Source organism: Mandrillus leucophaeus, unplaced genomic scaffold (assembly GCF_000951045.1).
Source record: "Mandrillus leucophaeus isolate KB7577 unplaced genomic scaffold, Mleu.le_1.0 Scaffold1233, whole genome shotgun sequence".
Lineage (NCBI taxonomy): Eukaryota > Metazoa > Chordata > Mammalia > Primates > Cercopithecidae > Mandrillus > Mandrillus leucophaeus.
Window position 1 is genome coordinate 426,746 of NW_012100688.1, and position 14,454 is coordinate 441,199.

Consider the following 14,454-nt stretch of genomic DNA (forward strand, 5'->3'; position numbering starts at 1 on the left):
TCTGCCTCCTGGGTTCAAGTGATTCTCCTGCCTCAGCCTCCCGAGTAGCTGGGATTAAAGGTGCCCGCTGCCACACCTGGCTGATTTTTGTATTTTTAATAGAGACGGGGTTTCCACCATGTTGACCAGACTGGTCTCAAACTCCTGACCTCAGGTGATCTTCCTGCCTCGGCCTCCCAGAGTGCTGGGATTACAGGTGTGAGCCACGGCGCCCAGCCATCCCCATGTGTTTTGGTGGCCTTGGCTGCTGATGGGTGGGGTGAGCCCCAGGAGGAAGTTGGGACAAGTCAGCCTCATGGCAGATGTGCCAGGGAGAGCTGCAGGTGAGATAGATTGTTCTTATCCAGCTCTCCTTGATGTGGGAGAACTCAGTACCTCCAGCACGCCCTTCTCATGGAGGTTATTTATGTGGTACTTGGCCTTAAGTGAACCAGCACTTCATGAGTCCAGCTTTGTGCTAGACCAGCACTTGGGATTGAGGAGGGCAGTGGCCACCCTTGGGGGACCTTCTGACTCAGAGGACATGAGATGGCCACACTAGAGCACTGTGTTCCTGACCTTTCTGGGTCACAGGTCACCTTGATGATTGGATGAAAGTCTTAGATCTTCTTTCCAGAGAAAAGCCTACAGCATTCTACTGAACCAGTCCAGAGGGTTCCCGGATCCCCGAAGCCCACCCATGGGCTGGCTCTGGGAGGCAATGGCGCTGAGTATGGGGGCGTGAGTTGAATGTGCGGGCTGCTGGTGGGTGGAGAGAGTGCTTCCAGCAGTTTGTCTACTGCACTAGGGATGCCTGTTCTTACAGGGAATCCCAGGCTGGGAGAGGGAGCGCCCTCCAGGAAGGCCAGCAGGAGAGGCACCTCAAAGCATATGGCCTTTCTCTCAGCAGAGAAGGAGGGTGCTCAAGAAGTCCCCAGAGGCTCAGGCTCATACCTGGGTGGGGCTGGCCCACGTGAGAATGTGGTAAAGCTTCGCCTTGTCCTCGCTCTGTCTGCCCAGATCTGGCAGTGGCCTCTCCCAGAGGAATATCCTCCAGGGGCTTCTGCCTGGAAAGGCACTGGATGGGCTGACTAGCCTCGGCTCTCCACCTGAGGTAGACAGCTTCAGCCATCTACCAAGAAGTACCCAGAATTGAGCCCCTGCACACTGGGGGCCTGTGGTGTGTTGGTGAGAGGTTGCAAGAGGTTGGGCTGTATAGAAGCTTCTGTCCTCACTCTGGCTTTGCCTTCTGCCTCTCCAGCCTGCCTTGCTCCTCAGCTAGAAACATCACAGAGGCAGCTGACTGAGCCATCCTCAGAGGCCAGGAGCAAGCTAGAGGACCAAGCGAGGCGAGGGGAACCATGCCATGCCACTGGGCTAGCCTGGCCTGCTCCTGTGTTGATGGATATAGATCAGGGAGATGCTTATGTAATAAACCATTGCGCCCCCCTCTAGCCTGTGGTCTCTGAACTAGGAAGTCACGGGCACGAGCTGTCGCCCGCGGAGTTCCTCAGCCTGCCCATCCGGCCTCTTTCCCCGCAGATCTCTCGCATGGATCCCCACAGATGGTACGGAGGGATATCGGGCTGTCGGTTACACACAGGTAGGCACAGCGGGCCTGGAGGGGGATCAGGGCACAGAGCCGGGCTGGAACCCACATGGGGCCGGGAGTTCTGGTCTCTGTTTCTCAGCGAGCTCTTTGCCTCTGACGGGTCTGTCCATTTCCATTTCACCTGTGGGAGATGGCCCTGCACTTACCTGGAACCCTTGCCTTGCCAGGGTGGCCACATGGACTTGCACCTCCGTCATCTGCACCTCCTCGGGTCTCTTCCTCACTCTGCTTAGGGAAAACACTTTCCTTCTTTCCCAGGACACAGGTCCCAGGAGAAATAGGGTCAGGGTCATGGGAAGGAGTTGCAGGAGCTTCCCCTGCATCCGTTGAGATGTCACGTGAGTCCTGAAACTGGCTGCACATCAGAGTCTGCTGTAGAGCCTGTTGAAAATCCAGATTCCTGGGCCCCACCCCTAAGGTTCTTGCTCCCCTCACCTGCAGTGTTGACATGAGAAGTAATTAAAACCCAATGAGGGAGACAGAGAGCACGTGTGCATATGTGTGAGCCTCCACAGACCTGGTTGCATCTCGAGGAGGCCAGATTGCAACTCCTTAAAAGGCGCTCCATGCAGTTGGGTGTCCCCTGCCACCAGAAGCTCCCATCTTTGTTGGGTAGAGAGAGTAACATTTATGGATCTCTGCTACACAGCGTATCTGTGATCCTTCCCAAATCCTGTGAGGCTTAGCGTTAACCCTATTTGCAGAAGCGTCTGAGGCATCTTACAGCCGGTAGTAAGCAGAAGGCAGAATTCAAACCCAGCTGTTTGTCCCCAGAGCCTCTTCTCTTTCCCTTGTGCTGAAGGCCTTTTTTGGCCTCTGCTGGACCAGTGGAATTTCTTACAGAGAAGCTCTGTAACTCTAAGTTCAGAGAGCTGGGATCCAGACCCTGTTACACAGCATCCCAACTGTGGCACCTTGGGAACATCACCTGACCTCTCTGAGCTGGTTTCCTTGGCTGCACACTAAGAATCCTGGACCTGCCTCACTCCCTGGCATGGGCATAAGAATCAAATGAGCTAGTGTTAGTGGATGCATTACAAACTGCTTCCCAAATGCTGTTGGCATTTGTTCTGTTGTTACTGTGATATACAATACGTTAAAAAAAAAATCTGTGTTTCCAAAAATATGAGTTATTTCTGCTCTTAGGCCTCCCCACCCTGTGGACCAGCCTCGCGCTTTTTTTCTGGAGGACACTACCCACTTATCCCCCATCCTTCCTTGAAATCTATCTTTCGTGTTTTCTTTAATGTTCTACATTTTGGATTGAAAATACACTGATACGTTGAAACGTCAACAGAAAATTGCCCTCTTGTTCCTGTCCCCAACTCCTCAGTCCCCTCTGTAAAGAGATCTTAGCTGTGTGTTGTCTTCTAGAGATATTTTATACAAACAAATACGTATGTATGTTTACCCCTTTATTTTTTACTCAAATACTGCATATGTTATACACAATCTTATACTTTTTTCCAAAAATGGAGATACAATTTATATAGAGCAAAATGCACAACTATGTGTGTGTATGTGTATGTATTCGTACACACCTGTGTATACCATCCAGATGAAGATGAAGAACATTCCAGCACCCAGAAAGTTACCTTTAGTTCTCCCTAGTTTGACAGTGCTACCATTCAGTGGTACTCACTTCTATCGTCATAGCTGAGTTTTTTTTCCTGTACTTGAACTTGATGTGAATGGGATCGTATCTTATTGTACCTTACTTTTTTAACTTGACAGTGTGACTTGGAGATCATTCCATTTGCACAGAAAAAGCGTCCTTGTTTTAGTTTCTTGCTGCATAGTGTTCCATTGTTTGGAAAGAGCATACTTTAGTCATAGCCCCTATCAATGGACATGTAGGTTATTTTCCGTCTTTATGCTGCTAACATGCTGCTGGCATACCTTGTCTATGAATCTTTCAACATTTGTGGCCTTGTGTTGGATAAATTCCTAAGAATTCCTAAGAACTGTTGGGTCAAAGGGTATGCACACTTGTACTCTTGATTGCTGCTGCCAGATTGGTACTGCCAGATGACCACACCAACTTCAGCATATTGACAGTGATGACTTTGCATCTGGGAGAGGGCCCATGGGGCTCTGGGATGGAGCCAAGACTCCCAGTTGCCCTGGAGCTCCGTGGGAACCCTTCTGTGTCTGAGCCTTGGCCTCCCAGCCAGTGCGAGCATGTGCCTGTGTCTGCCCCCTGCAGGTTCTCCACCAAGTCCTGGCTGTCGCAGGTCTGCCACGTGTGCCAGAAGAGTATGATATTTGGAGTGAAGTGCAAGCATTGCAGGTGATGGGAAGAGGAGTGGGGGTGGGAGGAGCAGACACTTTTCGTTTAGTAAATCAGAGTTCCAACACGCTTCCCTATACTTGCTATTCATAGTCCTATTCAGCACACCAGGGAGTGATCAGGCCTCTTCAGGGAGATTAAGCAAGTTACTCCGCGAAGAAGGGAATACTTGAGGTGGGCTTTGAAGGATGAATAGAAGTTTACAAGATAGACCAAGGAGGAAAGAGAATTCCAGGCCATGGGAGGATCTTGTACTAAGGCCCAGAGGAATATGAGGACTGTTCTGGGACCTGTAAGGAGTTCTGAAGTTTAGCCTTACATTTTGAAGCCCTCGAGAGGCAGACAGGCGATGCTAAAAACAAGGAGTTGGCTTGCGGACGGGGAGAGTGAGCGCAGGGTATACATTCTGTACAAGTCCAACTTTATTTTCTCATGCCTTGTGGTTTCTGGTGGGAAGGAAGAGCAAGGATAGGGAACAGTGTGGGCTGGGCAGAGTGTGTCCTCTGCTGTCCCACTGCCCTCACCTAATGCAAGGTGGCCTTGGAGGTTCGGTGTCCAGCCCACTCTGCCCCTGCATTGTTGTATGACCTGGGGCAAGGCACTTGACCTTTCTGGGCCTGATTTTTAATGTATGCATCAACCATGGGGATGGCTCTGAGAACCTGAGCTAGTGTGTGTGATTGCATCTGGGCTCCAGTCACACGGTAGATGGTGGGTCTTGTGCATATCAGCTGGACCCATCACTTTCCCAGCGACTCTCCTGACCTCTAGGGAGTTGCTGACTTCTCTCTCTAGTCTGGGTCTCCTGTGGCTCCTGGCCACTTGGCTTTACATTAGGGACCTCTAGTTCCCATCATGTGGAGGGCACAGGATGACCTCTGAGCCCAGGCTGTCCTGCGATGCAGTATGAGGTTGATAGGACACCCTCAGCGCATTAGAGAGAAATCTAGGACTCAGTGCAGAAGGCAGGACCACAGTGAGAACCCAGTTCTTTCCAATCCTAGCCTGGGGCTGACCCTCAGACCGCATGTTCCATTGCACAAATGTAGCTGGAGGGGCTGCCCTTTGAGTCCCTGGGATTCTTTGGTAAAGCAAACACTGTCTGTCTAATTCGTCTTTTTTTTTTTTTTTTTTTTTTGTAAGTTCAGATTTGTCTTGAGTTTTTTCAGTATGGGTAGAGGGTCTCCTTTTCTTTACAAAAGAAAAATAGGTGGGCAACCTGGGGCAAGTCGAAGTGGGCATCACAAGACCTACTTTGCTGTGAGGATGGGTAGATGACACAGAACGTGGTAAATGCTCAGCATAGCAGCTCAGTGTAGCAGCTGCTATTACTATTAATATCATGGTGTTCTCTACTTTCGAGCTAACATTTGTTGAGAAGTTTGTGGAAATGGAGACAGTCCTGAGTGAATGCTACACAGAGCTACCCATGTGTGCCCGAGCCCCGCATGTGGCGCTCCGCACGCTAACCTCCCCTTCTTTACCAGGTTGAAGTGTCACAACAAATGTACCAAAGAAGCCCCTGCCTGTAGAATATCCTTCCTGCCATGTGAGTTTTCTGCCTTCCTCTCCTCTGCCTTCTGGATTCCAGTGAATCAATCTTTAGCTTGACCTGTTCCCTGGTGATGGGTTTTCCCTCTTTTCAAACAGTAACTCGGCTTCGGAGGACAGAATCTGTCCCCTCGGACATCAACAACCCGGTGGACAGAGCAGCCGAACCCCATTTTGGAACCCTTCCCAAAGCACTGACAAAGAAGGTACGCTGGGTAATGCTGGGGAGGACCCCCTTCTGCCACTGGACGTCCTTCCTATAAAGCACCCCTGCCTCAGAGGCTCAGTGGGGAAGTGGGATGTGACACCACAGTCTCAGATTTGTGGCCAGAGGGTGGCCTTGGGAATCATATCTTGAGCCACTAGGAGGCTTTACATTTAAGTTGTGGTGGTACAGCCGTGATTCCCAGTCCCTTCTCCTTTGAGCTAACACTTCCTGTGTGTTTAGCGTGTACCGGGAACAACTTCCATTGCTGTTTCATTTGAGCCCCACAATAGTTCTGAAGGGTACATACTGATCCATGTCACAGGTGAGAAAACAGCACAGCATCCCCTGAGAGCAAGATACAAACCCAGAGTGGTAGCCTCGGCAGCCACCCAGCCGCAAAACCTGGGCCCTTAGTCACAGTGCGGTAGATACACCTTCAGTTGTTCGTTAAAGCAATTGCCATGACCGCCACCGAGCAAGGCTCTGCTGCCCTCATAGGAATACCCAAAAGTAATACAAACAGTGCATTTTCATCCATAGCCAGGTCAGGCTTCTCTGCTGAGGCAGACGGGTGTCCTCTGCAGCTAGACAGAGTCTGCAAAACCTGTGTCCCCCAGGAGGGTTGACATACCTGTCATTGGCCCCTTTGCACAGGTGTGCCTGGCATCTGGGAAGTACCAGTGCTGATGGCTTCTGACAGCAGCTCCCATCCTGGCTGGCTGCAGGCTGCTGGCTGCTGTGGTTTTGGCTGTGTATTTTTAAGTGTGTTTTACCTGCAGCCCCAGAGCAGGGGCTTAGCGTGTGCCCCTCCGATGAGGAGCATGTGCCCAGTTGCCTCATGGCTGTGACTGGCCATGTGGCTCAGGCTGGAAGAAAAAGACAGGCAACGTGGCCAGTTTGTACTGGGGACCCTAAAGGTACAGCTTCAGGGGCTGCTCTGGGAGAGCCAGGGCCACCTCTTACTGTCAAACAAGAAGGCCAGCTGTCCCAGGCCTGACTGTGCCATGGGCCTGCACCTGTCCTCTCTCCTGCCTCTCGTTTCCCACTGGTGGTGGCTTCTCACCCAGAATGGGGAGGAAGAGGGGAAAGATGATAGGGTCCTGTCTTAGTCTGTTCAGGCTACCATAACAAAATATCATAGACTGGGTAGCTTAAAAACAATAGAAATTTGTTTCTCATGGTTCTGGAGACTGGGAAGATCAAGGTACCAGCAGACTCGATGTCTTGGGAAGGCCCACCTTCTCACAGATGTCACTCATACCACATCCTCCCATGGTGGAGGGGCCCAGCAAGCTCCCTCGAGCCCTTTCATGAGGGCACTAGTCCCATTCCTGAGGGCTCTGCCCTGATGACCCAATTACCTCCCAGAGGCTCCAGCTACCAGTACCACCTCCTTGGGTGCTAGGGTTTCAGCATGTGAGCTGTGGGAGTTCACAGTCATTCAGACCACAACAGCTGCCCAGCCCTGGCTTTGAGTCCCAACTCCTCTCTTGCTTCCATGACCTTGAGTGAGCCACTTGACCTCTCTGAGCCTCACTTTCTGCTTTGTAAATTGAGGTTCCTAATGCTTCATTCACAGGGTATTTGAAGGGTAAAGAGAGAATGTTCATGAACTTGTAGGGAGCAGTACCATACCATCAACTAGTAATTATTTTCCCAGCCCGTCACAGATAGGATCAGTTCCTCAGCAGGAATGCAGTGCCCCCTGCCCCCATTGCCAACAATGTCATCATTGCCCCTGCCTCTCCTCTCCAGCTACGCCTAGCATACCCCCCATCCCTATGCGTTCTGCACGACCCCCTGCCCATCATGTTCACTCCTGCATCTCCACCCACCTGGACACCACCCCTCAGCCCTCCTCACAGCACTCTCTCTCTGTTCTACCTCCCTCATGAGCCCCTCCTGTGTGCACCTCCTCGGCCTCTAAGCCCACACGGTGGTGCCAAAGACCTCTCGTCTCTGAGAGCGTTGGCCCTCCAGGATCCCGCTGAAGGTTGCTATGATAACATGAGCTGTTACTGAGTTCTCACTAGGGGCCACACATGGTGCCGAGAGGTGTGTTTATCCTGTTCGTCTTCGACCTCTTCTCCCACCACCTGCCCCTCCACCCCTGCCCGCCCCATTCCCCTTCAGCACAGATGCTCCCTGAGGGCCCCGTGATGCTGTCTTGCTCTCATTGGCACCAGGCACACAATAGGCAGTCAGGAAACCAGCATGTTGATTGTTGAATGATTGAACAACACTGTGATCCGGCAGGTGTTACCCCCATGTTACACAGTGGCTCTTAAAGGTTGGGTCATTTGTCCAGGGTCACAGAGGGACTGATGGAGGGTCCTGAGCCTTGGAGAGTGAGTGAGAAGAGGGAGGGCTCAGTGGATCCAGCTCCCACTTCTAACTTGGCGCCACGTGATGTCAACTATCCCTGGCCAGTAGATTCCAGAGGTCACTGTGTACGCCAGGGCCTTCATGGCATGCAGCAAATAAACCTGTTGAACTTAGCATTTAACCCAACTTGGCCTCAACTTCTTTAACCAAGGAATTCCTCTCCCACCCCCGGGGGAATTGATGTTTGCATTCAGGAAGCACTTTTCAGATCCAGGTCCTGCCTAACTTAGAATCCCCTGGAGCCCTCTCTCTGTTGGTCTTCTGGCCTTGCTGGGGCCCAAACTTCTGAGTGCTCCTAGCTAGCAGGTCTGCAAAAGAATGTGGAACAAGCATGTATTGGTCACCTGCTATGTACCACCCACTCCCACCTTTGTGATGCTACTGGTCAGCGCAGTCACCCTCTGCCATAGGTGTTGATGTTTTCATTTTGTGGTTGAGGAAATGGAAGCTCAGAGAGGTAAAGGAAGTTGCCTAGAGTCACCCAGCTAAGTGGTGGTGGAAGCTGGCTGAGAATTCCAGTCTGTCTGCCTCCAAACCCCAGTGCTCTTTCTTTTTGGCCACAGGGAGAAGCTGGAGCTTAGGCCTCTCTCCCTGCCCCCTACTTTCTCCCTTCACCCACCTTTTCTCATTTCTAGTGCAGCAGCCCTCCCTTCCCCGGGGCTCTCTGGTCCTTGCTCCCACAGGCTCTTGCTCAGAGCTGTGAGATGCTGGTGCTGTTCTCAGGGGTCTCCTCCGTGCTGTGGCTGGGGAGCCATGGCCAGAAGGCATCCTGGAGCTGGGATCATGCCAGGCCCATCTCCCATGACTGTGGGCAAAGCCCTTGGCTTCCTTGGGCCCTGCTTCCCTGAGCTCTACAGTGGGACTGTGGTGGCACGTAGTGTGGATTGAGTTGATAATTGAGTTGATAATCAGTGCCGCCCAAACTTCATCAAAGCTGCAAACCATCTTTATGGTTTCTGTCTTAACCGGATACCACCTAGGCTAATACTTAACAACACTTCACTTTTATGCAATCATCACTATCATCATTGGAAAAACCATGATCCCTACAGATAGAAGGTAATCATTAAAACAAGCACAGTTAAAACCAAAAAGTTATAAGCTTCATCTGGTTATCACACTTGCTTAAGGCTTGGAGCTTGAAGCCCTCACTCTGTTGAATGGGTAATGAGTCAGTGTTGGAGAGGCGATAAAGACATAGCAGCTCAGGCCAAGGCCTTTTCTCAGGCAGAACAAGACAGGAAACAGAGCACCCCTCCTCCCTGGTGCAGCGTCCTCTGTGTTGTGTCCAAGGGTCTCCTAAAGGTGTCTCACTGGCCACCAAACATGTGTTTCCCATGGCAAGCACTGGTTCATGTGATCCATTAGCAGGGGGAGCGTGCTTGCTTTAAGTGTGGAAGGGATGACATTAACATTTAAGTTGGGACAACATGAGTGAACCAGGCCTGTCCTGACAAACTAACTCCTGTGGTCATCTTCTAGAAAGTTCTTTCCAGCTCCAGAATTCTTACCCCTCCAAAATGGCAGACCGCACCAGCCCAAGACATCACCTCTTTCAGGGTTTTGTACTTTGACTCTAAGACTTCCCAGTGCCTTTGATTCAGCCAGATTTCCAAAGAAAAGGACTGTATGCCTCTCATTTATCATTGGTCTCCCTACATCTGGCAGAGTGCCTGGTGCTTAGCAGACATGATATAACATTTATCAGAGCCTGAACTTAATTCACTATAAAATCCTAATGTGTGCCCAGCTCAGAGCCAGTCACTGAGTATGTAATGATCACCCTGGCCTCATGCAACACACAAGGTAGTGGGAGAGTCTTCCGTCAGGAAAGTGCCTGGGACGTCTGCAGTAGACACGGTGCCCTGATGAAACACTGCTGGGAGCTGTGCCAGGATGGAGAGGAGGAGCGTGGTCCCAGCCAGGGTGCAGGAAAGGCTTCTGGGAAGAGTGTGCTTGAGCTGAAATCAGAAAGCTGAGCAGGAGCACCCTGGGGAGTGGGCATTGAGGCGAGGGCCTCTGTGTGCTGCCCTTCCTCAAATGCTAGATGCGTAAAATGTCAGACCCTGAGGATTCCCTGCGCTGACTGCTTCCTTTCCAAATGGGGAAGGGAGGGTGTGGCCGGTGGGACGCAGGTGGGGCCAGGACAGCCCTGCCACTCCCGATATCTCTGGTCCTGCAGGAGCACCCTCCAGCCATGAATCACCTGGACTCCAGCAGCAACCCTTCCTCCACCACCTCCTCCACACCCTCCTCGCCGGCGCCCTTCCCAACATCATCCAACCCATCCAGCGCCACCACGCCCCCCAACCCCTCACCTGGCCAGCGGGACAGCAGGTTCAACTTCCCAGGTACCACATCTCCAGGCTTTTCTGGGTTCTCAGGGGTGCGGACAGATCCCCTTCTCAGCAGACCCAAGGTCTGCAGATTCAAGGTCAGACATGGTCACAGATAAGAGCTGATGTTTATGGAGCACTTGCCAGGCGCCCCAAGCACAATAGCTCTGATGTTGATGCTGTTGTTTTACAGATGGGAATACTGAGGTTCAGAGAGAGGGAGGGGCTTGCCATGAGTTGTACAGCCTGTAAGTGGCAGAATGGAGATCAAACCCAAGTCCGTCTGACACAACATAATCCCCACGCTGCCCTCCTCTTCATGGGGTGGCCTCTCCTGGGCAGTGCTCACTTTCTCAGGACTGGCTTCTGAGCTCCCAGGAGGCATGGCCAGCAATGCAGGGAGCTAGAAGGCCTCAGAGAGGGAATCTGGGTGGGGTCCTGCTGCTTCCCACTCGTGATCTGGGTAAGCTCCTTCAAGGAGACCTCTCGTTCCCTTTCCATAAGATAGGTGACCATGTAAAGTTGGAATTAGGTTGTTCCCATTGTGTGGCTGAAGACACTGAGTCCCACAGGAGTTTACAGCAGAGTAGACCTTGAGCCAGGCTCCACCCCAGCTCACTGCCTGGTGTCTGTCAGGAGAGGTCAGGGTTCCAGCCTCTCCTGCCCTCAGCTGCTGGCCCTGGGGTGTCTGCCTCTCCAAGCAGCAGAGTGAAGCCCACCTGCCCATTTTGGGACTGAGCTGCTGCCTCAGCCTCTCTGGCCACTCCTCAGAGTCAGTCTCAGCCTTCAGTTTATTACAGTTTGCAGTCCCAGAGGAAGGAAGGTGGCTGTGACACTCCTGTTTGCTCTGGACCCAGCCACAGGCTGTCACCAGCCAATAGAGTCCAGGTCAGGCCCCTGTCTCTGGCCTCTGGAGCTCCAGGTCCATGAGGACAGTCACAGCTCTCCCTGTGCCAGGGGAGCCCCAGCTGGAGCTCTGCCCAGCCAGCAGGAGGCCAGGGAGCTTCTCCTGGGACTTCTTTTGGGGACAGTGGAGACAGAGATCTTGTAGGAATCTCTCTCTTTGCCTTCACCTCAGTACGCACGTGGCTGAATATCTCCTGACATGCACGCGCCATCCTGAGCACGCCCCTCCCCTCCCTGCATTGAGTGATGGCACATTTGATTAACCTCCTCTCCCATTCTGCTCTGTCTTTATTATGCTCTGAAACTGTGCCTTTTGCTAAACCTCCCAGTTTGGGTTTTTGTAAATGGAAAGGGTGTGTTTGAAACACGGCAGCCACAGAAAAAGTTCTGTTTGCATAATCAGCTGGACCCTTGCTGCTTTCCCTGATGTCCCTAGACTGGGCCTTCATTTCCCCCTGCACAGAGGCCTCACTCTCTCAAGACTCTATCTCTTTGGTCATGGCAGCACCAATGGGTCAACCCTCCCCCTAACCCCCACTGCCTGCCCCACTGGCCCTGTAGTTCAGCGGGAGAAGGCAAGCCTCCTGTCGTCCCCCTCCTCTGTGCTGTGCAGGGGCATTGCACTTAAACTTCAGTGATAAACCTGGGAAAAGATTACAGTCACGTGCTGCTTCACAACAGGGAAATGTTCTGAGAGATGCATTTGGCAATTTCATTGTAATGTGAGCATCATAGAGTGTACTTACATAAACCCAGATGGTATAGTCCTCCACACGTCTCGGCTGTGTGGTGTAGCCTATTGCTTCTAGGCTGCAAACCTATGCAGCATGTGACTGTACTGAATATTGTAGGCAATTGCAGCACAATGCTAAATATTTGTGTATTGAAACATCTGAACACAGAAAAGCTACAGTAAATATACAGCACAAAATATTAAAAATACGGCTGGGCACAGTGCCTCATGCCTGTAATTCCAGCATTTTGGGAGGCCGAGGTAGGCGGATAACTTGAGGCCAGGAGTTTAAGACCAGCCTGGCCAACATGGCAAAACCCCATCTCTACTAAAAATACAAAATTAGCTAAGTGTGGTGGCGCACACCTGTAGTCCCAGCTACTCAGGAGGCTGAGGCACGAGAATCGCTTGAACCCAGGAGGTGGAGGTTGCAGTGAGCTGAGATTGCACCACTGTACTCCAGCCCAGGTGACAGAGCAAGACTCTGTCTCTAAATAAATAAATCAGTAAATAAAATGGTATTTATTTGTAGGGGACTAGAAGCTGCTCTAGATGAGTCAGTGAGTGAGGAATTCCTGTACACTACTGTAGACTTTGTAAACACTATACGCTTAGGCTACACTAAATTTATTTTAAAATATTCTCCTCAATAATAAATTAACCTTAGCTTACAACTTTTTTACATTATAATCTTTAATTTTTTTTTTAATTTGGAGTCTTTTGTTATAACACTTAGCCCAAAACACATATTGTATAGCTGTACAAGAACATTTTTCTTTGAATTTTTATAAGCTTTTTTCTATTTTTAAAATTCTTAATTTTTTTTAAACTCTTTTGTTAACTAAGACACACACACTAGCCTAGGCCTGTGCAGGGTCAGGATCATCAATATCACTCTTCCACCTCCACATCTTCTCCCACTGGAAGGTCTTTGGGGCAGTGACATACATGGAGCTGGCATCTCCTGTGATAACAGTGCCACCTTCTGGATACCTCCTGAGGCAACTGCCTGAGGCTAAATTAGAGATAACTTTTTTTTTTTTTTTTTTGGTAAGTAGAACAAGTATAATCTAAAATCAAGATTAAAAGTCTGGGCGTGGTGGCTCACGCCTGTAATCCCAGCACTTTGGGAGGCCGAGGTGAGTAGATCACCTGAGATCAGGAGTTCAAGACCAGCCTGGCCAACATAGTGAAACCCCGTCTCTACTAAAAATACAAAAATTAGCCAGGCTTGGTGGTGGGCGCCTGTAATCCGAGCTATTTGGGAGGCTGAGGCAGGAGAATCACTTGAACCCAGGAAACGGAGGTTGCAGTGAGCCGAGATTGTGCCATTGCATTCCAGCCTGGGCAACAGAGAAGACTCCGTCTCAAAAAATAAATTAATTAATTAAAAATTTTTAAAAATGATTAAAAGTGCAATATAGTAAATACATAAACCAGTAATGAAGTTGTTTATTCTCATTAGCAAGTAAGATGCTACCGTGCATAATTGTGCATGCCATCCTTTTATACAGCTTGTAGTTCCGTGGATTATTTCCTGCCAGTGTCACCACAAACACGTGAGGAATGCATGGCGCTGCCCCTGTTACCACAGCTACCACATCACTAGGCAAGAGGAATTTTTCCACTGCATTATGATCAGGGCCACCATTGTGTATGCGGTCCCTTGTTGACCAAAGCAACATGTTCTGTGGCACATGACTGTATTTATACCCCCATTTGACAGTGAGACAGCTGGAGAGGTTAGCCAACTCCCTAAGGTCCCAGAGCCTAGTTATGTGGCAGAATTGAGGTTGGAACATGCTGTCAGCTTCCAGAACCCCAGTGTATCCTTTTCAGTACCCTGTAAGAGAGAGAGTTGAGACACTCTGGAGGTATAGGTGGGGCTCAAGGGGAGGAGGCCATTCTTCCATACATAACACTGTTAAACTTTTCAGAATCACTGTTTCTCTCCCATTGTATTTTGCCCTTCTGGGCTCACATGCATTTCGCAGAGCGCTGGTGACCAGAGACGGGGTCTTGGAATGCCCAATCCTCCAGTGCAAACCCCTTTAGTCTTGGGGGCTCCTGCCAGGGCCCATTTTCTCCCAGCTCTTTTCCTCCTTCCTGCATGGTTTGGCCTGTCCTTGCCAGGTCCATCTAGGGTAGGGCTGTCCCAGCCCAATAACCAGTCCCTGTCTCCCAAGCCAGTACCTGCAATTCCGCTCCTCCCTCCTGCGTTGGCCGTTCTGTGTGTGTGACTCACCTCCTCTTCTGTTTAAAGCTGCCTACTTCATTCATCATAGACAGCAGTTTATCTTTCCAGGTGAGTCCTTTGCATGGTTCCATTAACTGCCCTTTGCTGTGACCCCTTCTGTCCACCCCACCTGGGCGCCCTCTCCCTGGGGGTGCCTTTGGAGGTACTTGAGTCTCCCTCCACCTGTTCTGAGAGCTGACTTCCCATAGAGGATGGGA

General features: G+C 50.8%; 1 protein-coding gene across 1 annotated transcript in view; it reads left to right on the forward strand.

Annotated features, from left to right (window-relative positions):
• KSR1 (kinase suppressor of ras 1) overlaps window positions 1-14,454 on the forward strand; it is a 178,528-nt gene that overhangs the window by 148,330 nt on the left and 15,744 nt on the right. Inside the window, exons 6-11 of the mRNA XM_011971643.1 lie at window positions 1,522-1,582; window positions 3,798-3,881; window positions 5,369-5,430; window positions 5,532-5,638; window positions 10,208-10,376; window positions 14,264-14,305. Of these exons, the coding sequence (XP_011827033.1) occupies window positions 1,522-1,582; window positions 3,798-3,881; window positions 5,369-5,430; window positions 5,532-5,638; window positions 10,208-10,376; window positions 14,264-14,305 (525 nt within the window). The remainder of the gene's footprint in view (window positions 1-1,521; window positions 1,583-3,797; window positions 3,882-5,368; window positions 5,431-5,531; window positions 5,639-10,207; window positions 10,377-14,263; window positions 14,306-14,454) is intronic.